At 49.6% G+C, this 26,547-nt stretch overlaps 1 protein-coding gene across 2 annotated transcripts in view; it reads left to right on the top strand.

Annotated features, from left to right (window-relative positions):
* Nucleotides 1-26,095, top strand: part of LOC147884905 (beta-glucosidase 13-like) — a 172,682-nt gene extending 146,587 nt beyond the window's left edge. For both annotated transcript variants that reach the window (XM_087397150.1, XM_087397149.1), the window contains 3 exons: nucleotides 24,901-25,003; nucleotides 25,153-25,261; nucleotides 25,393-26,095. In XM_087397150.1, coding sequence (XP_087253276.1) covers nucleotides 24,901-25,003; nucleotides 25,153-25,261; nucleotides 25,393-25,612 — 432 coding nt within the window. In that variant the 3' untranslated portion in view covers nucleotides 25,613-26,095. The remainder of the gene's footprint in view (nucleotides 1-24,900; nucleotides 25,004-25,152; nucleotides 25,262-25,392) is intronic.
* Nucleotides 26,096-26,547: the final 452 nt, after the last annotated feature.

The raw sequence follows: 26,547 nt of genomic DNA, 5'->3' as shown, positions 1-26,547 counted from the left end.
GCGAAGACCTATAAATAGTTCATACCCTTGCCACTCAACCCGAGAATCAAGCCTGCCTAGCTCTAAGCCTCCCCAGGCTAACCTGAGCTAGATCTCTGTAACTAGTACACGTCAGATACCAATCCGTGCACATGACATACTCCCCCTCCTCTTAGAACTCACTCCTGAGTTCGCTAAGAAATCGGGAAATGTTCTTTGGAGGTTTTGTAATGTCTCCCATGTTGCATCCTCCTCAACACGATCCTTCCACTTAATCTTGTATTCCGTGATAGTACGATTTCGAATCTGTCTTTCACGGAATTCAACAAGAGATTCAGGTTCGTGAGGAATAAAAGTTAAATCTGTAACTTCTATAATCTCATGAGGAGAAACAATTTGATCATCAGCACCCAATACTTCTTTCAGTCTACTGACATGAAAGATTGGATGTACTTTAACATCAGGAGGCAATTCTAGTCGATATGCAACTGGTCCAATTCTTTTAATGACCTTGAATGGGCCACAGTATCTGGGGGATAATTTCGGAACCAAACCAGTACTTAGGCTCTTGGATTCCTTAGGAATTCTCAAATATACCATCGTTCCTTCAGAGAATTCTCTAGGTGAACGATGTCTATTAGCATAAAATCTGTCCCGATCTTGGGCACTTCTAATAGACTCCTTGGCAAACTGCAACATTTCCTGCATGTCTTGCAAGAAGTTCTTAGCAGCATCATTTTGAATCCCTTTTAATCCAACCATAACTGGTGACTTAGGTTGAAACCCGTACATAAGCATAAAAGGACTATAACCTGTACTAGAATGCTTTGCACTGTTGTAAGCAAATTCAATCATGGGTAGATAATCTTCCCACGAAGACTGTCTCTTAGATACATATGCCCGAAGCATGTCTTCAACCAACTGGTTGACCTTTTCTGTACTGCCATCAGATTGTGCATGATCTGAGGAACTCATACTTAGAGTAGTTTCCAACTTCTCAAATACAAGTGTCCAAAAGTTACTTGTAAACTTTGAGTCCCTGTCACTGACTATGTCAGATGGCAAACCATACAGCTTGAACAAGTGGTCCACAAACTCGTGAGCCAACTGAACAGCTGAAAATAGTTGTTCTTGTAGGTAAGAATCTAGCCATTTTTGTCAAACGGTCGACTATGACCCAAATAGAGTCATGACCCTTGCGCGTTCGAGGTAAACCAGTAATAAAATCCATGGAAATACTTTCCCATTTATTACCTGGAATCTGTAATGGCTGTAATAAGCCCGCGCTCCTAAGGCGTTCAGCCTTAGTAACTTGACAAACTCGGCAACCTACCACATAGTTCTCTATAAATGCACGCATCTTAGGCCAATAAAAGGTATGCTTCACAAGAGACAGAGTCCTATGTATACCTGGATGTCCCGCACTAGGAGCATCATGACACTCCCAGAGAATCTTGGATTTTAGGTCCAGAACATCAGGCACACAAATCTTTTCATTCCGGAACAGCAAGCCGTTCCTAATCATCCACTGACCTCCCGCCGCCTGTATCCTAGGTGGCACAATCCCTGAGTCCTGGTCAACCATGGAATTCCCATCCTGGACTTTCTGCCAATAAGAACTGAAATGACTATCAGTTGCGTATAGCCCTCTCAAGGATTGAAATAGGTCTGAGGATATTTCCGTAAATGACAAAGCATTTACAAACTTAACTCGACTTAAGGCATCCGCCACACTATTCAACGAACCCTTACGATAACGTATTTCGAAATCAAAATCCTGCATTAACTCTGCCCATCTGGCTTTCCTTCCTCTCAAGTCTGATCCATCACACACATACTTAATTGACTGGTGATCAGTCAATACAAGGAACTTTGAACCATACAAGTAGTGGCTCATCCTATACGGTGGTACACTGATAGGTTGAGCCCCTGGGACTAAGTCTATGCGATGATCTACTGCCCTTTCTGGAGGTAACCCTACCGGCAGTTGAGCTGGGAATACGTCCTCAAAATTATCTAACAACGTTCTCAATTCTCGGTGTTCAAACACACTTAATTCATTTTTGTTAATTACCGAGACAATAAATGAAGAAAGTGGAATCAAAACACACTGATAAACATCATAATGAGAAGTGTTCAATATATTCCGAAGCTGCATCGCAGATACAATAGGCCCCTGAGAAGGGATAATCTTATCACACTGAATACAAAATTGGGTGCCTTTGTCTACAAAAGAAAGCGTATGCTCCGTCCATCCGATCTGGATATTGTGGGTTTTAAACCACTCTATCCCGATCAGCAAGTCTACATGCTCTAGATGCATAACATAACATGTGAGAGCTCCCGTGTAGGCTTGAATCCGGATGGGAAGCACTTCAACCTTGCGATCCCAAAACTGCTTCCCGGCTGGAAGCTGCACCTCGTAGGTGTGGTCGCTAGGTACTGTGGACAGCCCCATCTTCTGCACAAATTTGTAATTAACAAAATTGTGAGAGCTGCCCGGATCAAAGAGAATGTGAACCTGTTGGTCCCTAACTTCTCCATAAACTCGAAAAAGATCATGGGAACCAAACAACGAAGTATTAAAGGTACAATTGCAAGAAAGGGGGCAGGTAATGACATTTACTGAAATACCTGTCATCGTAACCTGGTTGGCTCCCTTGGCTGCGGTACGCGGACCTGCCTGGAGCTTCGGTCCTAGCACCAATTTTTGGTTCTTCCGCTTAGGACACTCATTCTTCGTGTGGCCCCGCTCCTCGCAATAAAAACACCGGCCCTCTTTCTTGAGCCTGAGAGTGCGAAGGAAACGGGCCTTACCATTCTTCGCAGGAGTTAAGCTTTTCCTGGAGGCGTTGTCCGTAGACTTCGTCTCCCCAATACCAGTCGCATGCTGAAAGAACTTGCGTTTGTTCTTTCCGCTGGTCTCGGTAACTGTGGTTGCCTTGGTTCCGGCCATGGTATCATCATATATGCGCGCATATGTCATGGCCTCCTGCAATGTTGTGCACTTGTTATTCTTAATCTGTAACTTATAGGAGTCTGGCAAACCATCCACGAAAAAACCTAACAAGGTTACAGGATCCATTTTGGTGGCCCTGGTTTGCAGATCCCTAAATCTCTGAAGATAAACTTCAAAAGTTAAATTCAATTTTGACATATCGAGGGCTTTGAGCTTGCCGACGATATCGTAGTCATCTTCCTTCTTCAGGAACTCCTTCCTGAAGATACCCTCAAATTCTGTCCAAGTGTCAGGCTTAGGCTGAAGTTCTTTCCACCAAAGCAAGGCTTTACCTGACATAAACCCTGCTGCTAGCTGAATCTTTTTCTCGTCTGGATAGGGGTGAAATTGGAAGTGTACTTGCCACTTGTGCAACCAAGTGTCAACCACCTCCTTTGTTCTTGATTTCTGGTCACCTGGAAAGGGATCCGGAGTGATATTCGGGCCTAGCACGGAGGCCATGGCATCCACATGCGTGAGTGCCTGAACCGTGCTAGCCAGAAGAGTCAAAGTAGCTTGTATCCCTTGGAGTTGCTGTGTCAACCCCGACTGATTAGCGTTGACCTGCTCAAATTTACCATCCAGAGCAGTCGTGAACTCACTGAAGGCTTTCTTAGTGATCAGGTCGTCATAGAGACCCTGATCATCCTCTCCCACTGGAGTGTAATCTAATTCCTGCTCTCCCATAGTGAACTCGGGATTCGGAGCATCAGACATGGCTGAATACTGACTCGATTACAGGCTGAGAGAAATAGCTGGGAGAATCGAAGCTGGAAGGAGAAGAGTAGAGGAAAAAAAAAACCGTCCCTTGAAGATGTGGCGAAATCAGAGAAGCTAGCTGGGAAAAAGATGTCGTGCACTGACGATCAGCTCGCGTAGGTGATGGTGTACTTCTGCAGGTCCACTGCAGGCCGTACAGTACGGAATATCTCCTGCTGTTGCAGCCGTTTCGTGGAGGCGAATCTCAGGCAGAGGCAGGTCGCAGAGCTGCTGCTATTGCAGCCGTAACTAGATGGCGGAACTCTGGTAGGGGCAGGCTGTTCTTGCGCTGTCAAGCTTGAGACTATGGCTGGACTTGAGGTCTCGCCAGTCTTTATAGAAGGTAGCACGGCTATTCTGGAGGCTGTGCTTTCTAGAAAAGCCTAGCCACGCTTTCCAGAAAAGCTTGCCTCCCAAAATTGGAGGCTTGAGGCTAAATTTAGCATGCACACCCTCCAATCATGGAGGGTCGATGCTTTATTCTGCCCCACCTTCCAAACTTGGAAGGTGGTGCTTTTTCGCACCTCAGCCACCCCTAGATGCTACTGGCCGCACCCTGTTCAGCCTGGCGCACACCCTGCCTGGGCCGAATCCTGCACCAACTGATGGCGCACTCCTCGGCCTCACCTACCAGCGACACCTACCTCTGTGCAGCCCTGACCAGCATCCCGATTCCATCTCCTACCTAACAGCCCTGTTTCGCCTCTCTTCCTCACTCTCCTAGCTAAAACTTCACTCCCTCTCTCACTTAGACCCTTCAGCAATTTCGAAATCAAGTCTCTCCTTCTTCCTGCCTTTTCCAGATATCTCTTCACCCCTTCTACCCAGGTAGACAGCAAAAAACGCAGCAGGAAATCTCGAATTTTAGGGCATACCTGGAAGAGAAATCCGTCAAATTTCTCGCATCAGAAGTTCCTACCTCAGGAGTTGGCTCTGATACCAACTGACACATCCCAGCACTCCTGAAACCCCTGATCTGCAGAATAACCACACACAACATCAGAACTGAGCAGGCTGCTCACCACCCAACCGTGACATCTACGGGATATGATCCCGAATCAGAAGATGTCCCCCCGAGCCACGAGCTGAGCTACTGGCACGAACTCCCAATCAGATCCCAACCAGCCTGGTGTCCCATACCACCAGGTGGCGCTGTGAAGCCCTGGATCTGCCACTGGGCCTTGGGCTACGCTAAGATGCAGGCGCGCGTCCGCGACACAATCCAGGATCAGACCTAGCACCTGGGAACGAAACTTGCTCCCAACTGCACACTGAGAACTGAACCCCCTGGGCCTCTTTTATAGACTCGGGCCCCGGCGCCAAAAATAGCGAAGACCTATAAATAGTTCATACCCTTGCCACTCAACCCGAGAATCAAGCCTGCCTAGCTCTAAGCCTCCCCAGGCTAACCTGAGCTAGATCTCTGTAACTAGTACACGTCAGATACCAATCCGTGCACATGACACTACTCCCTGCTGAAGTAACATCTTCCACGTCTGCCCCCCCGGGGTCAAACCGCGGATGACAAGCTTGCCTAACAAGGCCTGACTCTGAAGCTCTGGATCGATAACCCCCAGGCCACCCTCAGCCTGCGGAAGAATGACTGTCTGCCAAGCAACCCTGGCTCTGGTATCTCTAAGACCATCCTCCCCAGACCAAAGGAAGTTCCGAACCAACCTCCTGAGCTGTGCCACGCTGGATCTCGAGAAGCACCAGCAGGAAGCCACATACCAAGCCGTGGCTAGAAGGACCTGGTTAACTACCAGGGCACGACCTGCAAGAGACAGCTTAGCAATGCTCCAGAAAGCCAGCTTCCGTCGGATGGAGTCTAGCACCGGGAGAAACTGCTGAGCTGGCGTGATGTCTAGGCCAACCTGGAAGCCAAGGTATCTAGCTGTCTGTCCCCGTGGAATCCATCTGAAACCCAGAAATCACCCCCATTGAGAACACGCCCCAGGGTCTGTGAGAAAACCAACTGACTTGTTCCAGTTGATTTTCGCACCAGCGGCCGAGCAGAAGACCTCCAGGGCCATCCGCACCCTCTCTAGCATCCTCTCATCGTCCTCGACATAAAGGGCTGTATCATCTGCGTACTCCGAGTCCAGAAGCTCCGTGTCCTCCCGAAGTGGAAGGCGAACCCCCCGGATCCCAGTAGACCTCGCCCGAAGGTAGTAAGTCATGGCCTCGGCGAAGAAAAGAAACAGGTAAGGAGCAAGGGGGCAACCCTGACGCACTGATCTCTCCAAGCTAAAGCGCTCACCCATCCTGCCTCCAATGATGACCCTGCTAGACGCTGTCCTGTACAAGGCTGAGATACCCTGAATCCAACCTGCCAGGAAACCTAGCCGCTCCAGAGTCCCCTCCAAAAAATACCAATCCACACGATCGTAGGCCTTCTCAAAGTCGAGAAGTAGAATGGCAAGGTGTGATCCACTGTGCTGAGCCCACTCCGCCGCCTCTAAAAAGGTGAAGACATTATCCAGGATACTGCGATCCTGGACAAAGCCTGTTTGAGTGTCATGAATGAGGTCTGGGAGTAGAGGCCGAACTCTGGCACTGATCATCTTGGCGAGGATTTTGTAGGCGGTAGTAAGGAGAGTGATCGGACGCCACTGGCGGATCTCCTGTCTATCTCCTCCCTTCGGGATGAGGCAAATCAGTCCCGAAGAGAGGCTCTCTGGCATCAAACCGCTGCTGAAAATCCCCTGCAGAGCTGCAAGGAGGGGCTGATGGATCTGGTCCCAGAAGGAGGTGAAGAATGCTCGGGGAAGCCCATCCTCTCCTGGGCATTTCTGTCTGTCGATAGCCATCAAGGCCTCCAGCATCTCATCCGAGGTAAACGGCGCCAACAACGTCGCCTGCATGCTAGGCTGGACCAGAGATGGAATGTGCCTCCACACCTCCTCACGGGCACGACTAGCACGAGGGGCAAGCGGCTCCTGCTGGAAGAGGGTCCTGTAGAAGTCAGTGGCCAACCCCAGGACCTCCCCCGGATCCGTAACGATGTGACCATCCGCTGTCCTGAGACTCCGAAGCTGATCACCTGCAGCTCTCTGGCCATGCGTCCTGAAGAACTCCCTGCACATCCGGTCACCCTTCCGGGCCCAGAAGGAGAGAGAGGCGTGATAGGAAAACTCTGAGCGGCGTTGGAGTGTCTCCTCCAGGAGGGCTCTGGCTCGAAGGGCCTGGATCCGAAGCTCCTCCGAGCCCGAGGAAGCCTGCTGGAGTCGCTGAATGGAGGCGAGGTCCCTCCGAAGAGCTCTCTCTCTACTCCACCAATCCTGTCGAACCTGTAGGGCTGCTAGCTGGCAGATCTGGCTGGACTCCTGTAGAGCCTGCGCAACTGAGTCCACCAAATCCGTGCACTCCCCCCAATCTCTGTCCCAAAGACTGCAAATACTGCTACGCACGTCCTCCCTCGAGAAAATGGAATCGGGAATCCTGCATGACCGGGGGGGAAGGGTCTGGGCTGCCGAATCTAATGAGAGGAGTACCGGCGCATGGTCGGAAAGTGTCGTCCCTGGAACTATACCCGCCTGACCGCCTCTACTGATGGCCCAATCACTGACATAGAATCTATCAAGCCTCTCCAGGAGTCTGCCTCCTTCCCTGCGGAAGCCCCAAGAGAAGTCCAGGCTCCCGTGCCAACGCCGGAAGGACGGGTCTCTCCAACTGTCCCTACCTCCTGTCGCGAAGATGAAGGAGTCCCAAGCTGACTGCTCTGCCTGAGCCATACCTGTGAACTCCGGACCTCTGCCCTGCTGGTCCTCCAATGTCTCCAGATTGTTGAAGTCACCTCCAACAATCCAGGAATCCATGTCTGGAAGAATCCCTGTAAGTGTCCTCCAGAAAGTGGCTCTGCATCGGAGGTCTGTAGGAGCGTAAATGTTGAGTATTCCAATTTTGGATCCCTCCAAATCCAGGCCTACCCAAAGGGCTCGGCCTGGGATCAACGTGCCATGACCGAAAACTCCCTGGGCTAACTGCTCGCACACGGAGGTACAGACACCCCCACTCCTCCCCTGTGCGCCGATCGAGGGCTCCCAGTAAGTGTAGGAACGTCCAGGGAGAACCTTCCCGCAGCTACGGGAATGAGCCGCAGAGAGCTTGTGCTCCTGGAGCAGAAGTACATCCAAACGACCAATCACTGCAGGCTGAAGTTCCTGTCGCAAAATGAGCTTCCTGGGACCACGGGTGTCAGAAGAGTGAAACCCGTTCACATTCCAGGATACGAGGTGTAGGCTCATGGAGAGGGATGGGGAGCTGCGAACAACTGTCTGCTCGCGGTCGAAGTCGATGAAGAATCAGACATGTCGGAATGGAGGTGCTGCCGCTTATGAGAAGGTTTGGAGGGGGAGACGGGATCGTCCTGCCCGTCCTTCAACACCTTCAACAAAGGCGAGAGGCCTTTGGTGCCATGAACAAATGCTTTCTCGAGCCAGCTCGAGATCTCTGAAGTGGTCATCCCATAGAAGGTTCGGAGTTTCTGATGGGACCAAGCTCTGACATCCTGGGGGAGAGGCCATGACAGGGTAGGTCTGAGGATCACAATCAGTCGGAAGCGTTTGGCGGCGCAACGCCACCGCAGGCGCACATCGCCCTTGGACCACTGAGTCTCGAGAAGCTGCCCACCGGACGGGCCTATCCAGGAACAGATCTGGGCGTGTGTCTGCTCTCTGAGCGCCTCCCAAACCGAGTCGTCTGTCCAGGTCTCGGTGCCATCGCTGAGGAACGTGAAGGCGAAGCTAGGGCCATCCCTAGGGGCCAAGGCGACAATCTTCCCATCCGCCCCTTTGCGGAGCAGGAAGATGCTGATGTCGAGATAAGCCGGGAAGGTCCCAAGGTCGGCCACGTCCAAGTAGTCCCAGGGGCCAGATCTGTAAAAGTCCCGAGGAAGCGCTCTCTCCTGAAGCTGAGACCCATCAGAGTCTGCCACTGAGGGGCTAGCGGCCATGGAAGCCTGCTCCAGTGGTGGTGTAGACTCCGGGTGTCCTGCTAGCGGGGGGGGAGGGGGAGGAGGCTGAGGGGTAGGCGACTCGAGCTCCACGGAGGCGACTGGCGGAGCAAGTGGAGGAGGCGGAGCGGGGGCTGCCCTCGGCTGGGAAGCCGAAGGTGCAGCTAACACTATAGAGGAGTCGAGGGGAGCGGAGGGAGGGGGGGGATGGGGACGCCTCTGGAGCTGGGGCTGAGAGGGAGGAGGAGGAGACTGAGGAGGAAGAGACGGGGGCTGAGGCTGCGGGTCGGGCGAAGGGAGGGGAAACTGGGGAAGGGACTGGGACTGAGTGGAAAGGGGCGGGGGAGCGGGAGAGAGGGGGATCTGAGGCTGTGAAGGGCGGGCTGCCGTCGACGAAGAAGCTCTCCCAGGTCCCTGGGGCGGCTGCCTGTCAGGTCTCTGGGGTGCTGCTGCCGGAAGGGTAACCTCTGCCTCCTTGCCTTTATCCGAGATCTTCTTGTTCTTTCCTCTTTTCCTTCTAACCTCGGTCCAACCACCCACTAACTCTGGACCGGGCTCCGACTGCCTCGGCTCCTCCTGACGTGACTGTCCGGGGGGGGGGGGGGGGGCGGGGGCGGAGGAGGCGGGGGCGAGGGGGGTCGAGATGAGCTGGCGAAGCGTGGGCACGCAGCCGCCAAGTGCCCAAAGCCGTGGCACCTCAGGCACTGACCTGGCTGTCCGGTGACTATCATGCTCTGGGTGATGCTGCCAGCATCTGTCACAATCTCGATCACTACAGGGAGGGTCGCAGGGTCTGCCACAGCCACTCGGACTCGGGGGGCTCCTGCCGTGGTCACCGCATCGGCGAAAGTGTCGTGCATAACCCATCCAAAATGGGAGCCCAAGTCCCTGACAATCGGCCGCAGCTCAGCAGCAAGCCCTGGAAAAACTAGTGTCACTGGGTGGCGAGGTATACGGAACCGAACATCAAAATTTGCTGCGCTGAATCCACGGTACCACAGGACTATCATGATAATCTTTCCATCCACCGATGTGGGGGAACCAGCAATCAGGTTGCTCGCAGCTTTCTCATTGGAGAGTTTGAGCCAGAAGATGCCCCTTCCCATAAGGGCCACCTCCTCAATATGGCCATCCTCTAGCAGGAGAGTGGACTGGAGCCAGTCCCTGATGGCTGCTCTGGAGGGAGAGTGTCCAATGACTCTACCGTAAACAGAGGTACGGGCAAAGTCAGTGGCAACCTCCTGCACACGAGATGATTGTTGCTCTGTCAGGATAACGCGGTAGGCATCTGGAGAGGGAGGGTCCGACTGGGCCTCCGGATCCGGGCAGGGGGCCGCCATACCGCCAAGACTAACTGCAAGCTTCCGATGAAGAACAGGCTGCCACCCCAAAAGGGAGACGAAGCGGGAGGGTGGCGCCTGGGTGTGGAAGGGATGGTGGCGGAGGCGGAGGGTGGAGGCGGGGTGGAGAAGTGAAGCAGAAGGGCGGGCGAAGCGAAGTGAGTGAGCGGGGGGGGGGGGTCGGGGCGAGGCGGGGTGAAGGGTACGGGGAAGGCGGGTGGCGCGGGAGGGCGGGGGGGGGGCAGGGTTGGTGTGGCGGGGGCGGAGGGGTGAAACGGAGGGCGGGGGAGCGGAGTGGAGGCGGGGGGGGGCGGAATGGGCGAGTGGAGCGGAAAGGAAGCGGGGGGGAGCGGAATGGAGGCGAGGGGGGGCAGAATGGCGGAATGGGTGGAGTGGCGGGTGAAGGCGCGGGGGACGGGGGGAGCGGGATGGAAGGCGGGAGAGCGAGGGGGTCGGGTGGGGTGAGCGAGGGGGCGGGTCGGGTGAGCGAGGGGGGCGGGTGGGCGAGGGCGGAGAGGCAGGGGGCGGGGGATGGGAGGCGGGCGAGCGAGGCGGCTGGGGATGGGAGGCGGGTGAGCGAGGCGGCGGGTGAGGGGGAGAGCGAGCGGGAGGCGAGGGCGGAGAGACAGGGGGCGGGGGGGGGGGGCTAGGGAGTGGAGGTAGCGATAGCGATGGGGGGGAGGGAAGCTCGCAGGAGCTCTGTTATGTTACTGAAGCATAAAATATAAGCATTTAATGTAGCAAAGACTTGTGACCAAATTTCAATCAATGATGCTTTTTCTTACATGCTTCACAAAGGTGGCTAAATGAAAGCTTTCCAATCAAAACCACGTATAGCAACTCAAAGCAAAGCTGAAGCCACAGTTGTACTGATGCTATTCAAAACTTCAAAAACTCAGAAATGCTAAAGTAGCATCTAATGTAGCATCACTTTCAAAACCTTGTCAAAACTGTCAAAAACAAAGGACTGAACTTGGAGGGCTTGTATCTCACTCTCCAAAGCAAAGCAAAAGGGGCTTTTCGAGGCAAAAGAAAGCTCATATACCACAGAAGGTCCATTGAGGAGGAGGGGCGCAAATCCGCGTCAGAGCGCCATAGCTTGCTTCTTCAATTTCGACTGGTTTTTCTCTGTTTTCACCTTGAATATGCAGCCATTGCTGCTCAGATTTCAGCACAGGATAGCTCAAGGTATGGAGAAGCTCCCTCTGAAAGGAATTAAAGAAACATGGAGTAGTCTCAGAGAAATCGTGGAAGACAGGTTCGACGATCTGCACGAAATGGCGACTTGCAGCGACAAAGATATTCTAATTCCTTGCAGCCAAAGGTTCGCCCCTTCGAGATGTATCTCCAGCAGGAAGGGCTTGGAGAATGGCAGAGAAACGGAGGAGAACAGGCTTTAGCAAGATTTGGGAAGAAGGGGAAGAGATGGTGAAGAAGAAGATGGAGAAGAAGATGATGATGTGGCAGAAATGGGATCAAGGGGGATCAAAGGGCTCTGATACCATGTTGGTAAACTGAAAGGAAAGCATAGAGTGAACACAAACTCAGAATACTTGCATATAGAATGAAGAAGAGTGAGGTCCTTATGTAGGCACCTCTTACATGCTCACTGACATCACTGATGACTTCAGAGCTCCACAATCATCTCCTCAATCTGCTCCTAGATTCTCTCAATCATCCTATGTGGCTTCTACCACCACCTAACTGTGCCTCTAGCACTCACACATAGAAACCAAGGTGTGCCTGAGGCATACACCTTGAGATATCCCAACAGGGAAAGGATTGGATATATCCAAAACAAGCCAATGTGGTGACATAAGTTAAAAAAATAACTGTATATCTCATAAAGCAACAGTCTCTAAGTCTAGTAAGATGTGAATCCAACAATAAATCCAATAGTGTTAATAATTCAAAAGAAGAGTGATATATTCCATTCAAAAAAGGTGGGAGAGAAAGTACTCTATCCCTAGCCTCAACAATATGCAAAAAAGCCAAGGTGGTGGACTAAAATGCCACGACATCCCAAAAGGAGTCAAATGAAAAAACAATGAGCAGTCCCATGTCCTCATGAAGGATATAAGTCTCCCACGAGCTGCCAAAGAGGCGCCTGTACACTGCTCCCACTGACTCCTGAGAGTGAAGATATCTCCGCCCAAATGGAAGCGAGAGTGTTAGCCTCCGTGCATAAATGGCCCCCAAGGACAAAAGAACATCGCGAACACCATATCCGCCATAGGGTAATGCTAGAAATGACCTCCCAAGCTGACCCTGCAGCTGAAGTAGGCAGGGAATCCTGAGCCGGTACAGGTACCAAAAGCAAATCCTATGGCTCCATGATGCTGGCCTCTGTGGGACCCCGTCTCTGGCAACGCTGCATGAAGAAACCGTGGTCTCCTGGCTCTGACTCAAAGAGAGTAAAGGCTCCAGATCCTCTCCCCCAAAGGGCAACGCCCCATGTCATGAGAAAAGACTCGGAAGTAACATATGAGAACAACCTGAAGATACCTGTCCAGACCACTCTAGAGCTGGAGCAGCTCCATAAACAATGCTTGCTTGATTCCTCTGCAAGCTGACAACGCATACACAAGGAGGGTCTACCCATCTGCTGAAGCCAAGTACCCACAGGTATGCCTCTATGTATAGTGAGCCAAAGAAAGTAGGAGACTTTCCTGGCTCTACTGTGTGGTGAGGAAGGCTGAGAATGCTGGTCCACTAGGAAGATCCAACTGACTCTACCTGCCCACCGGCCTGCTGCTCTAGGGGTGCACTGAAGAATCCCATGCAGTAGGAACTACTTCCACGGCTGATCTCCTGGAGTCAAACCTCTAACAAGAAGTTTGACTAAAAGGGCTCTACTCTGCATCTCCGGATCAAGGACCCCAAGTCCTCTCTGCGAGAAGGGTGAAGTGATAGTATCCCATGAGACTCTAGCCCTAGTGTCCTCCGAACCATCACCGCCGCTCCACAGAAAGTTCCGAAGCAATCTCCTGACCTGGCGAATCGAGTTAGCATGAAAGCACCAACATGACGCAACGTACCACATAGTCGCAAGTAAAACCTGGTTGAGTACCAGCGATCTTCCGGCCAAAGAAAGTCTAGCCGTACTCCAGCAGGCTAGCTTCCTCCGAATACTCTCAAAAGCTGGGGCAAACTGTTGCGTCGGGGACACCTCAATGCCAACTTGGAAACCTAGATATCTCGTGGAGGTCCCTCTGGGTATCCACACAAATCCTCTGTCTCCTCCCCATGCTGGGGTATCCTGCTGAGCTCCAGTCCAGATTCCTTTTGATTTGTTCCAATTGACAAGTCCCCCTGAGGCTAGACAGAACTTGTCAATTGAGTCTGCAGCAGTAGCAAGACTAAATGCATCTCCTCTGACTGTCAGTGCCGTGTCGTCAGCAAACTCAGTGTCCAGAAGCTCCTGCTCCTGCCGGATAGGCAGATGAAGGCCCAAAGTGCCATGACTGGTAGCCTGCATAAAGTATCCCATAGCCTCCGCTACGAAAAGGAAAAGGTAAGGTGCAAGCGGACATCCCTGTCGTATTGATCTGGATAATTGAAAAGCCGGTCCTCTGCCTCCACAAACCACCATCCTTCTAGAAGAGTGAGAGTAAAGTGAGGAGACCCAAGAAATCCATCTATCATTGAAGCCTAGCCTCCTCATAGTGCCCTCCAAGAAACCCCAGTCCACCCCGTCATAAGCCTTCTCAAAATCAAGAAGAAGAACTGCAATCTCCTGCTGACTTTCCTGTGCCCAGTGAGTGGCCTCCCAAAAGGTGAAGATGTTATCCAAGACACTCTGATCTTGGACAAATCCTGTCTGAGTAGCTCTGATGATATCTGGCAGCAAAGGCTTTAAGCGAAGAGCCAATGTCTTCGCTAGGATCTTGTAGGCTGTCCCTAGAAGTGTAATGGGTCTCCAATTGCGTAGGATTGTCTTGTCTCCCCCTTTCGGGATGAAACAAATCAAACCATAATATCTCGCCCAAAGATCCTGTATCGAGAGCCTCTGAAAAGGCAGAGAGTAGATGAGGCCCAATTGTATCCCAAAGAGCTCTGAAAAAAAAAAGTGGCGACAAACCGTCCTCCCCCGAGCATCTATCTCTGGGCAGCTCATGTAACGCGTCCGTGATCTCCATGAGTGATAGAGGGCTATCCAAAACCTGACTCATCCTATCTGAGACCATCTGGGGAACATGACTCCAAATCTCCTCTCTGGCTCTGATCATCTCCTCGGTGACCGGATCGGCAGTGTAAAGAGTGGAGTAGAAATCGGAAGTGATCTCAACAAGACGGTGAGGGTCCGTTTGAAGAAACCCGGCCTCATCCACAAGTCTACGAAGGCTGTCCGAAGAGTATCTCTGACCCACTGCCCTGAAAAACTCTCTAGAGCATCTATCCCCCTTCTGGATTCAGAACGTCTGCTGGGAGTAAAACCTGAACTGGGCCCTCCTACCCTGAATCTCCTCTAGTCTCTCCTGAGCCTCCGAAAGCTGCCCTCTAATGAAAAGAGAATGAGGAAAACTCTGAATCAATCTCTGAAGCCTGGATACTTCCACTCTTGCGTTCCGGTCTCTGAATCTTAGCTTTTCCTTCTCCTCTTTTGCCCTCAACTGGTAGGCCATGACTCTAGCCAAAGCCCTCTCTACCCACATCAACCAGCCGTGATCCACCGCAGTGTCCTCTGACAACCAAGCCCCTCTCAACCGTTCCACGAACTCTGCATCCTGAAAAAGAAAGTCCGGACCTCTCACAGAGCGTGTGCTCTCCAAATGAGAGGTAGGGAGAATCTGCAATAGGACTGGAGCATGGTCAGATAAAACATAACCCGGGCGGATCCCAATCTGTCCTCCTCTGGCCTGACCCCATTGGCCAACATAAAACCTATCAAGTCTGACCAAAGAGAGAGAGCCAAGAAAAACCCCGGACCAAGAAAACTAAAGGCTGTCAGCCAAGTGACGAAAGTCGTCCAATCGGGCTGCATCGTGAAGTCTAGCATGCAAAACAAAACTATCCCACTCCACTCTCTCCCTGTCAGAAAGGCCGCCCTCTAACTGGCCCGACTTGTCTTCAGAGAATTCAACCATGTTGAAATCTCCTCCAACAATCCAGGTATCAGCCTGAGGAAGGGACTCTTTGAGCTATCTCCAAAAAGCGCGTCTGTGGGCTGGATCCGTGGGGGCATACACATTGAGAACACCAACTGCTGTGCTCTCAATCTGAAGAATAACATAATAGGCCCTGCTTTCCACTAGTGTACCCTCTTGGGTGATCTCTGAGGCCCACCTGGCTGAAACTGAAATGCAAACTCCTCCCCTCGTGCCATCCGCTGGGCTCCAATATGTCCGGCTCTGTCCTCTGAGTAAGGATCTGCATCTGTCAATCCTGTCCTGGGAGAGCTTATGCTCGTGGATAAGCACAATGTTTGGAGGGGACCCTGAGGAAATAAACCGAAGGGAGTCCCCAAGCAGTTGCAATCTAGGAACACCCGATCTACGACCATCTGCATCTGAGGTAAATCTGTGGCCGTTCAGTCCTCTCACATTCCATGAAATGATGGACAACCTAGACATCAGATGGTGGTGGGGGGGTGCCAGTGGCACCAACACAAAACTCACTCTCTGACGGCGCAATCCAAAGTCGGTCTCTGATCAAACTCCAAATCTGCCCCAACTCATGTAAAATGGCTCCATCCAAGGGAATAGTACTCTAGCGCGAACTAAGGAGCTGAAAGTTAAACCAACCAGCACTCCTAGGCACATCAAAATCTCCCTGAACCTCAAAGAACAGGTACAGAAAGGCCCTGCCACCGAAGCCAGGTCGGAGAGTCCTAGGGCATGAATGAATCTGCGAGCTGACAATATAGTGAACCGGTGAGAACTGAGTCATGCTCATGAGCTGTCTAACAATCTCGCTGTCAAGTAACTCAGCTGACCAGCTTTCACTCCCCCGAGATCGGAAGCTACCTGCGAAGAAACGAAGAATGTGCCCCTCTCTGGAAAGAGTAACAGATCCCAGGTACTCCTCTACCGCCTCTGCCCGTCGGCAGAACACCGGGAGAAGTTCTAATCGGGTGAGGGAGTCTGTGGTAACCCCTCGACCCAAGAAGGGCCAAAACTCAACGGGCAGATCTCTATCAACCATCCTGGGGTCAGATCTAGGAGCCCGAAGAGCTGAAAAGGGCTGAACCGTCCTAAATCTGCTCCTGGAATAGGTGAGAGGAAGAGGAAGGATCTGCGACGAGGTGCCTGTCAGCGTGGGTGACTGATAATCTCGCTCGATCTCATCTGCTAGGATCTCCCAATCCTCATGCCTGTCTGGGTACTGAGCGAAATCTGTGACCGCACTCGCAAAAGATCTGGATAAACCAGGAGTGAAAAGCTGCGAGGACGAGGCTGTACTGGGAGGGGTGTCTAAAAGGACGCTCCTCATAGCAACAAAGGAAGGTACTGTGCGACGGGGAAGAGAAAGGGGTCTCGAGGGAACCTCGTACAAGTGCATGAGATCCTGAAACGGGCTCTGACTCTGACCTCTGTCTTGAAATGCCACTCTCTCAATCGACTGCTGGGAAGAGGCATCCATCATAGTAACAGCAGCCTGAGCAGTCTCCTGCTGGATAACTGTCTCATGAACCTGAACCTCCGGGGTAGTAGTGTCAAGAGTCGTCAAAACCTGAGCTACAGTCTCTTGCACCGTGTCATGACCTGCCTGCGGATGGTCCTCCGAATCTCCCCTTTCCAGGGTCTCGTGCACAAGTGTCTCGACTCCGTGGGCTACCGACTCCTGCACAGTGTCATGACCTGCCTGCAAATGGTCCTCTACATCTCCCCTTTCCGGGGTCTCCTGCACATGTGTCTCAACTCTCCACCAAGTCTGAGCTCGTAACTGGGGCTGCTCATGCTGCTGGCTCTTCCTCTGTCTCCGTCTCCTCCGAGCTCTCCGTGAAAGCTGTACCACTGGAGGCACCTCGAAGTCCTCTAAGTCCACTGGAGACTCACTCGGAGGAGTCTCCTCTCGCTGTGCAGAATGAGTCGGAGCAGGCTCAGGGACCCCTGAAGGCTGAACTGTAGGCTCTGGGTCACCCGTAGGATGAGATGGACTCGGAGTCCCTGAACGAGGCCGACGACTGGGGCAATCCCTAATAAAGTGACCTCTCTTCCGACAGAAAAGACACTGATCAGGAAGCCCCTCGTACAAAACCTTCTGCTGAATCTGGACCCCATCTCCCGTGGAATACGAAATCAAAGTAGGCAAAGGTCGAGGAGGGGGGAACTCTGAAATGAGTCGGACCCTCGTAACACCTGTACCAGCAAGTGACTGAGCATAGGAAAGTCTAGCACCTGATGGGATAACTGTACCTGCCACACTAGCCATATGCTCCACAGCTCTGCGACAAGAGCTGATCTCATCAGGAAGTCCAGGGAAAAGCATCCAAAAAGAAACTTGGCACGGTCCTGGGGAAGTAGTACTGAAGTGCTTCCGCCAAGGCCACAAATGGATGACTCTGCTCTGAAACTGAATCGGAGAGCTCATAAGTACTCTTTGAGCCTGCTCTGCAGATTGAAGGCCAAAAGAAAAGTACCCTCTGCCAAGCAATCGGAAAACCGTGATTGTGACACCCAATGAGGCCATGTTGGTGTACACCCAATCACGTAACTGTTGGCCTCTACCGGGTAGAAAGCCAATGATATGCGTCAAACGAAAACCCTCCTCTGCTGCCTCTATCATCTACACAATGTCGGGAGGAAAAGAAACTGTGACTTCAATCTCCTCAGGTTCGGCGACGGGAGTGGCATTAGTGCCCTCCATTGTCTCAGCTTGTGCTGTCCTGAGGGGAGGAGCTACCTTTGCAGAAAAACCCACCAAAAACTCGCAACCTGCCCACTAGCCAATCCCAAGAACTTGGTTGAAAGCCCCAAGTTTCAGCCTGCGTGGGATAGCGAAATGAGGATCAAACCCAAGCCTGCAAAAAGTCCGTACAATGTTGTAGCAGAGACTCCGCCAATGCCTTGGAACCATGAGCAGCAACAGCCCCGGAGAGGGCCCTAATGTAGCCCAGCTTGAAGCGCAAAAGGAAAACAGGCGGACAGCAGCAACAGCCTGAAGGCGGCGTCGGGCTAGCGACCTGGCTGGCGGCCTAGGATAGTGGCCTGACTGGCGACCTTGGAGGCAGCGGCCTGGGGATGGCAACCTGGCTGACGACCTGGAGGCGGCGGCCTGGCTGGTAACCTGACCAGCGACCTGAAGGCGGCCTGGAGGGGGCGACGACCTGAAGGGCAAGGGGCGCGGCCAGACGGAGGGCAAGGGTGGGGGCGCGACCTGAGAGGCAGGCTGATGGCGACGAGCTGGCTGAAGGCGACGGGATGTTGACAGGCAGCTGCAGATGGGAGCTCCTCCCTCGATTATACTTTTTTAGTGTTAATAATCTCCATCAATGTGAGAGTAATGGTTGTAGGAATATTACAATGGTACGGTGACTATAGGCTAGCATTAGCTCATTTATTCTAGTCTAATTTATTTCTTCCTATTTAGGTTTCCTTTTGGATTATCCTATGTCCACTTCGTGCCTCCCCACAGTTCAAACATCTGGTATCATAGTCATTGCTCTCGCTAGTGTCACTATGTGGACACTTCATACTCAGATTCGTGGGCAGATTTGGCATCGCTTTCATGGGCATCTTTGTGGATTAGGGACACAGCTCGTTTTTGCTGGGAGATGCCCGTTTTGAGCTATTTTTTCTGGTCGCCTTTCTTTTGGAGCTGTCCCTACTGTTTCGGGCTTGACACCCTACAAAACAATCACGTTTTTGGTCCTCCATCATCATCAAACAAAGCGGCCTGTTTGCAGCTTTTTTGTCATATTTCGTTCTGATTTCGAAAACAGACAGTGACCACCCGTTTCCTCAGTCGCTGCCCTAAACAAAGGCCTTTTTTTTTTGCAAAAAGAAATACTTCTATTAAGTATGAAAGGAAACCGCAGGAGCAAGTTCAATGCAGGAGTACATCATGCCATGCATGAGAAATCCAAAGCTGAAAAAGAGCTAGCATATATAACCAGGGTCGAGGCTGAAAATGCCACATCAACCCTGAATCATACTTAGAGAAGAAAGGCGATCCCCTCCATACTCTTGAAAAAATGTTCCTCCTAGTAGAGGTTGCTCTCGATACCCCTGCATGCTCGCCTAGGTGGCCATCAAGGCATGTATAGCATCAGTCCAAATACTGGCCAATGTCTGCGAGGGGTGAACTTGGGATCCATTCAATGCCTCTGTTTTGGACCTGATCTAGCTCGTTTTCACTAACTAACTTCATTATCTGATTGGGTACCTCAGATTAGGCAAAAATGTTTTTGTTTTTGAGTTGGTTGAGCTAGCACACCTCACGTTTTTGCTGTTAACAACCTGCTACAGCTATCTTGTCAAAAATGACCACCTGCACCTGTTTTGTGGTCGGTTTTAACCTATTCCTGCTCATGGGTAATCATTGTTTTGCTGGTTGACACTATACTCATCAAAACATCTCAACCGGTCAAATTTCGGGCTGTTTTGGGGGTCCTACAGTTGGTGGTCAACAACTTCATCTAACACGATTGACTTTGTGTGATTTTGTGGTGATTCAGTTTGGATCTTGCTCCTATAGGCTCGGTGTGATTTAGCAATCCAGTTCTGTAATTCATTTTTTAAAATATCCATAGTAAGAATTTAGTCCCTTTTTGCTGGCATTTGGAGTTTCTACTGCCCTCACAAATTAGGGGTTTTTCCTCTCCTTTGCTTGCATTGTCCCAAATCTGAGCTACAAATCAAAAGTTATCGCAAAGATAGTGACTGTTGCTTTTTCTTTGGGAGATGCGACTGCTTTTTTTAGCTGCATGCTCTTTACCCACGCCTGTACTGGCCTATCTACCATTAGTTCCACAATCAACAATCACTTTCTATCATCATGCAAATAAACATCTAGTCCTAGCATGCAAAACATGACATGAGTGTACAATTCTATCAGTTCCGCCTAGTTGCTACCGCTAGCAGTTCAAAATCGGGGTCCTTCGAGGTTCATCCCTCCCATACTTCAAAGCCAGTATATGGACAGACACTATACATACACTGATGGCCATCTAGATGAGTATGGAGGGATCCTCTCGGGGATCTACTGCTAGGAGGACTATTTTCCTAAGGGAATGAAGGGGCTCTCCCTTCTTCTCGAAGACTTCCACAGGGTTGAGGTGGCATTTTTAGCCTCAACCTTGGTTATTTTCTACCCCTTTTTGAGGAGTTTTTTCTCATGCATTGCATGATGTATGTATGCCTTGAGCTTGCTCTTGCGGCATTTGATCGGTGCAGTGTTGGGAGCTGTGACAAGGTCACAAACAAAAGGTGACAATTGTACGGACAACTTAGTATCAGCACCAGAGGCCTTGTCACCGACCAGTACCAACCCGGTCACTAGAAGTGCACCTCCACCGAAGTCATCCCCTCCCACAAGGGTGGACAACGACCAAGAATACATCACCCTTGTCTTCTCCACGATAATGGGTCAGAAAGAATTATGAAGTGCACACGGCCATAAAGGTCTGTCACTAACTCTAAGAGTGGCCCGCCGTCAGGCTTCAGGCGACCAATCTATGCCTTCAAGGTGCTAGACGGTGGTTAAGAGTATCACCAAATATCTTCAATCAAGTTTTGAGGACGAGGGAAGAACCCCTCTGTTTCCTTCCCACAAGTCCTGAGCAGTGAGGTTTGCAACTGAGGTGACAAGACTAGGACAGGGCATGGACAAGGATGAATAAGCAGGACTATCCACTTTCTCCCCAACAAGTACATTCAACAAAGAGAAGGAGATGGGGGTGACACCTAGTATTGCCCAAAATAAGTGGAAGCGGATGATGGAGGATACATTATAGGAAACAATGGGTTGCAATTCAGCGTTACATCTTGGCCTTCGCCCGAGCTTCAACCCTCGGACGGAAGCTTGAAGGATGAGGTCACAAAAGGCTACTGTTGTGCCCAGCCCTACTCCTTGATTGAAGATCTAATGGAATTCAGGCCCAACGTCACCCTACAAAAACTTTGTTTGTTGTCTCCACAGATCAATCACTAGACCATTATGAGGCATAGGCCGTGGAGGGTGTGGAGAGCTTGACCCACTTGTTGGATCAAGCTGTCCTAGATAAAGACCAAGCTGTTATCTTAGACTAGATGGGGGCCTTGGGCTCCTTATCAGTCAATTTGGTGGGACTCTGTTTTCCAGACTCTGACAACAATCTTTATAGTGGGATGGTATAAGAAGCAACCCATGAGACATTTCTTCACTTAGTACAGGTGAACTTGCTTATGACACTATGCCTTTTGGTCTCTGTAATAATCCCGACATGTATCGGAGAATGGTGACTACAAGTATCGGACAAGGTGGTGGTGAGGTCAACTGGGTGACTCAGGAAAATGACCATGACAAGGATAGCTCAGACCGAACTTGGGACCATGCGGCAATAATAGAGGAAGAGGACACTCATGGTATTGCAAAGGACACTGATGGGAGTGCAAACAATACTAATGGTATTGACGATACTCCAAAAGACATTGATGGTACTACAAAAGATACCAACGGTAGTGCAAAGGACACTTATTTATCTTGCACACCTCCTCTCTCTACCTACTTTGTCACCCCCTTATCATGCCTTTGTCCGCCCTCTGTCACCCCAATGTTCGCCCCTTGTCACCTCCTTGTCCACCCTCTGTCACCCCCCCCCTTTCCACCCTTTGTCACCCACCCCTTGTCACCTGATTGTCCACCCTCTGTCACCCCCCCTTTCCACCCTTTGTCACCCCCTTGTCACCCCTTTCTCCACCCTCTATCACCCCCTTGCTAACCCCTTGTCACCTCCTTGTCCACCCTCTGTAACCCTCCTTTCTACCCTTTGTCCTTCCACCCCCTTGGTCCACCCTCTGTCACTCACCCCTTGTTTACCCTCTTGTCACCCCACAGTTACCTCCTTGACCACCCTCTGTCACCCCTTGTTCACCCTCTTGTCACACGTCCTTGACCACCCTTTGTCACCCCTTGTTCACCCCTATCCCTTATTCATCCCTTGTTCTTTACCCCTTGTTCACTGCTTTGTTCATCCCTCTATCACCTCTCTGTCACCCCTTGTTCAACCTTTGTTCACCCCTGTGACACCTCTTGTTTACCTCTTTGGCACCCCTTGTTCACTCCTTGTTAACCCCTTCTTCACCCCTCTGTCACCCCTTATTCACCTACCCCTTTGTTATCCCTTGTTCACCCCTCTATTCACCCCTTTGTCACCCCTTGTTCACCCCTTTGTCATCCCTTGTCCACTCCTTGTTCTTGCAAGGGAACCATGTTCTTGAGAGCCATAGACGCTTCACTGCAGGTACAGTGATTATAGGGTTGTATATTTGGGAGCATTTACGGGTAGCCATTATGGAGATAGGTGTTGAGCATGTGGTGTAGGTGGTGACGGATAATGGCAGCAATTGTGTGTCAATGGGTGCCATGTTAGAAGATGAGTTCCCTAAGATTGTATGGACATGCCTCACATTGCCTTGATCTTTTGATCAAGGACCTAGGGAAGATACCTTGGATTGATGCCATCTTCTCCACAGCCTGCAGTATCGTGAAGTTTGTCACGAAGAGACTCAAAGTCCTCAGCATCTATCGGGCTTACAGTGACCTTGAGCTATTGAAACCTCCAGCCACAAGGTTTGCTTACATGTTCATAGTGGTGGAGAGGCTTGTGCGAGTGCACCAGGGCTTTGTTGCGCACGGTTGTGTCTCGGGAGTAGGAAGATTGGGATGATAGAGGCCAAGCAAAGTCTATCAAATTTGTCTGCATGATCATGGATGAGTCTTGGTGGAATCAGGCAGAGGCATTAATCAAATCGATTAATCCTATCTACATGGTGCTTTGCATTATGGACATGGAGGGAAGAACATTAGGGCTCTTGTACGAGTTTATGGACAAGATTGGAGAGGCCCTCAACAGAAACACTTCCCTATCGCCTGATAAGTAAGACCTTTTACTTTTGTAATATGTATAATTATTGCAGTTACTAAATTGCAATTTGTTATCATGAAGCTTGGAATTTTCAGATATGTATTATGTATGTACTATTATCTATAGTCTATGAATTTTGCATGCATAATGCATTCTAATTTCTTGTGGCATGATTTAGGGTTGAGTCCATCCGTGCTATATGGAATAAGTGGTGGAATTGGTTCCACCGCCCAATCCATGCGGTGGCACATGTATTGCATCCCCTCTAGCGCAGTCAAGAGCAATATGAGAATGACGAGTTGGAGGAGCGGATACAACAATATCTACAAAATTGGACGGGTGGTGACTTGGAGATGCAACGAAGAATGGAGGATGAACTTCTATTGTCCCGCAATCACAGCCTCTCCTTTAGTCAACCTACGGCTAGGCTCCGAGAGACACAGTTACAGCCTGTCTCCTGGTGGGAGAAATATGGCAACTGTACTCCTACTTTGGTAAGAGACAAGTTACAACGCCACTAGTTAGAGCTTAGTCGTTAAGTAATTTGAAGTTTTATCTACTACAAATATGTTTAAAGTTATCAAGTTCGTGATACTTATCTCTGCTTAATTGGCTTATGGCAGAAACGCCTTGCTATATGTGTTCTCTCACAGGACTGCAGTTCCGGTCCTTGTGAGAGGAACTGGAGCACTTGGGCCCTCTTTCACACAAAGAAGAGGAACAGATTGAGCACGGCTCAATTGGAGCGGTTGGTGTTTTGTCATTCCAACCTCCGTCTCCTTGAGTTCACCACCAGCTGCCCGAACCTCGCCAAGTGAATGTAGACAAGGTGGACGTGGAGAAGATAAAGGCCATATCAGATATCCCACGGGAGGAGTTGGACATATACACCATGTTGTATGAGGAGCTGTCAGCACGAGCACACCACACACGATCATACACTCAACCATCTAGAGATGGTGCTAGTACTTCAGTTGCACCCGATGGTCCTGATCCTGATGTTGATGATTCTTCTTTAGACAGTGACACAGATGCCTCAGGCTCATCTGAGGAGGCAGAGGATGACAATGACGAGGAGTCCATGGATGATGCAAATGATTAGTAGTGATGTACCTTGGTCCTTGTCACTTGACTATGACTGTACAAACTACAGTGCTAGCCTACTCCTAGTCATGACACTTTAGATGCATCATGCATGCAGCCTGCAGGCTGCAGCATGATGCATCCTGATTCCTAGACTATGTTATTTCTTATTTTATGATAGTAGATACAGTACTTACTACTAAGTATACTTTGGACCTTGGTGCCAGGTGGCAGCTGCTTTTTTTTATATCATCCATGGGTGCTTTTATTTTGATTCTTGCATGACTCATGAGTCATGATCATGGAATTTGTGGATCATGAATCATGATCATCTATGGAGTTTGGACATTGGATGCTTTCAAGTTTCAAGTTCCAACTTGTGTGCTAAGTTTAAAGTACTTCAAACTTCTAAATTTCAGATTCTTGTAACGTCAAACTTGTTAGTCATGATACATGTTGATTTCAGTCTTCAGATTATTGAAGCATCATTCAAGAATTTAGAATCATAGAAGCATGAATGATGCATTGATGCTTGAAACTTCAAGTATAGATAATTGTATTATGTATGATGTGCACTCTATTGATAATTATATTATGTATAAAAAATAAATTTTTATACATAAATTGTATCATATTGCCGTTTCTTCCGTTTCCATTTCGGCAGGGGCCGGAAACTCCGTTTCTTCCGTTTTCGTTTCGACTGGCAAGTATGATCCAGAGTAAGTCTCTTTTTCTTGAGTATTTTGTTTGTAACTAGAATCTCCTAAACTCGTTGCAGGCAGCATCATCCTGGCTTTACATTGTGCCTTCTGGAATATACAATATCATCAACTACATTAAGGCCAAGTACAATAACCCTCCTATTTTTATTACTGAAAATGGTAAGAATGTCTACATCATGGTCATTCAGAAGAGTGTGCTGTTCAGTACTATCTGCTTTGATAAATGCTCCAAGGAGTGCAATGTATAGATTACCTTCAGCTTCTCTGTTCAACAAATGGAGTGTAATATATTGATCGTTATGTTTCAGGGGTTGATGATTTGAATGATCATTCCCTTCCTCACAAGCAAGCTCTATGTGATAAATTTAGGGTAAACTTCTATCAGGAGTATCTCCTCTATGTAATACAAGCAATCAGGTGCTGGGATGGTTTGTTCCTCAATTTCTTAAACTGCACTGAATATTTATTATGTTGCTTCTGTATGGTAGTACTGTAGTCTAGTTTAGGCCGTTACTGATAGCTGTATTGTAGCCATATAATTTTTTCAGAGATGGAGCAGATGTTCGTGGCTTCTTTGCATGGACACTTTTGGACAATTTTGAGTGGCAGGCTGGCTTCACTATTCGTTTTGGACTGCACCTGGTGGACTTGCAAACATTTAATAGATATCCAAAATTTTCTGCTTGCTGGTTCAAGTGGTGGTTGATTCCGAGGGAGTTAAACTCCATTCATGAAACATGCAGTGGAGCATGTGAATCTTACTACTAGAACACCTTGGGGAATGCAATGGAAAGCGCTATTAATTTGGAGGCTACGGAGAGCATACCAATGCTAGGAATCCCTGTGTTTCTTTGCTGTAGGGCATAGTCTAATGGACGGATTGTAGGCCTGGATGGAGTGTGGGCCTCAATAGATATTCCATATCTGTCAATGTAAATGTTGAAATGCACTGGCAACTAGAAGACTTATGGACACACCAACACTCTACAGTAACGGTATCAAGCAAAATAGAAGAAAGATGGGTTTCATATTGTGCAATCCCATTTTTGGGTCTCTTCTTCTCCATGACAAAGCTTATGTACGTATTTCTTTTGTTTCTTCTCTCCTATATTTACAGGAAACAACTGCTTTCTCTCGTGGAGATTGTCACCTGCAAGCACACAGTCTGTTCATGACATACGTGCTGTCAATTTAATAGATTGTATGTGTCTAACTCTCTTCCATTCCTTTACCTCCTTTCATGTGAGATTTGAGAATATGAATATCCTTCTCTCTGAGGAATACAATTGATCAATGTAGCTTTCCAGCTGTTGAATATTTTTGTGCTCTATTTGCATTAAGATGTAAGTCGTAAGTGTCCTCAAACCTATCTCGAAGGTATTTGACATAGTGTTTTCTCCATATATTAAGACTTGTGAAGGAATACTTGAAATAAAACGTACTTCCTGCATGGAAGTGGCATCATTATCAAAATTACATATGATAAATGTTTCTCCTGACTTTCAGATCAAGGAACAAGAAAATAAGAGATTGAATGCTTCAGTCTGTATGAATAGAGAAATTGTAATCTTTAAAAGAACAAAATGAAGGAACAAATGGAGAAAGGTTGTGAGCAAGAAGTGGTCACATAGAAACTCCAATAGAATGCTCAATGAAAATGAATTACAAGTTCTTGGTATATATAGTACCCAAGTACTACACAC

This window comes from Dipteris shenzhenensis, chromosome 26, assembly GCF_047967505.1.
Source record: "Dipteris shenzhenensis isolate YYH24624 ecotype China chromosome 26, Dip_SZ_1.0, whole genome shotgun sequence".
Classification (NCBI taxonomy): domain Eukaryota; kingdom Viridiplantae; phylum Streptophyta; class Polypodiopsida; order Gleicheniales; family Dipteridaceae; genus Dipteris; species Dipteris shenzhenensis.
The sequence above is the reverse complement of the archived record's forward strand: the minus strand, read 5'-3'. Positions and strand labels throughout refer to the sequence as shown.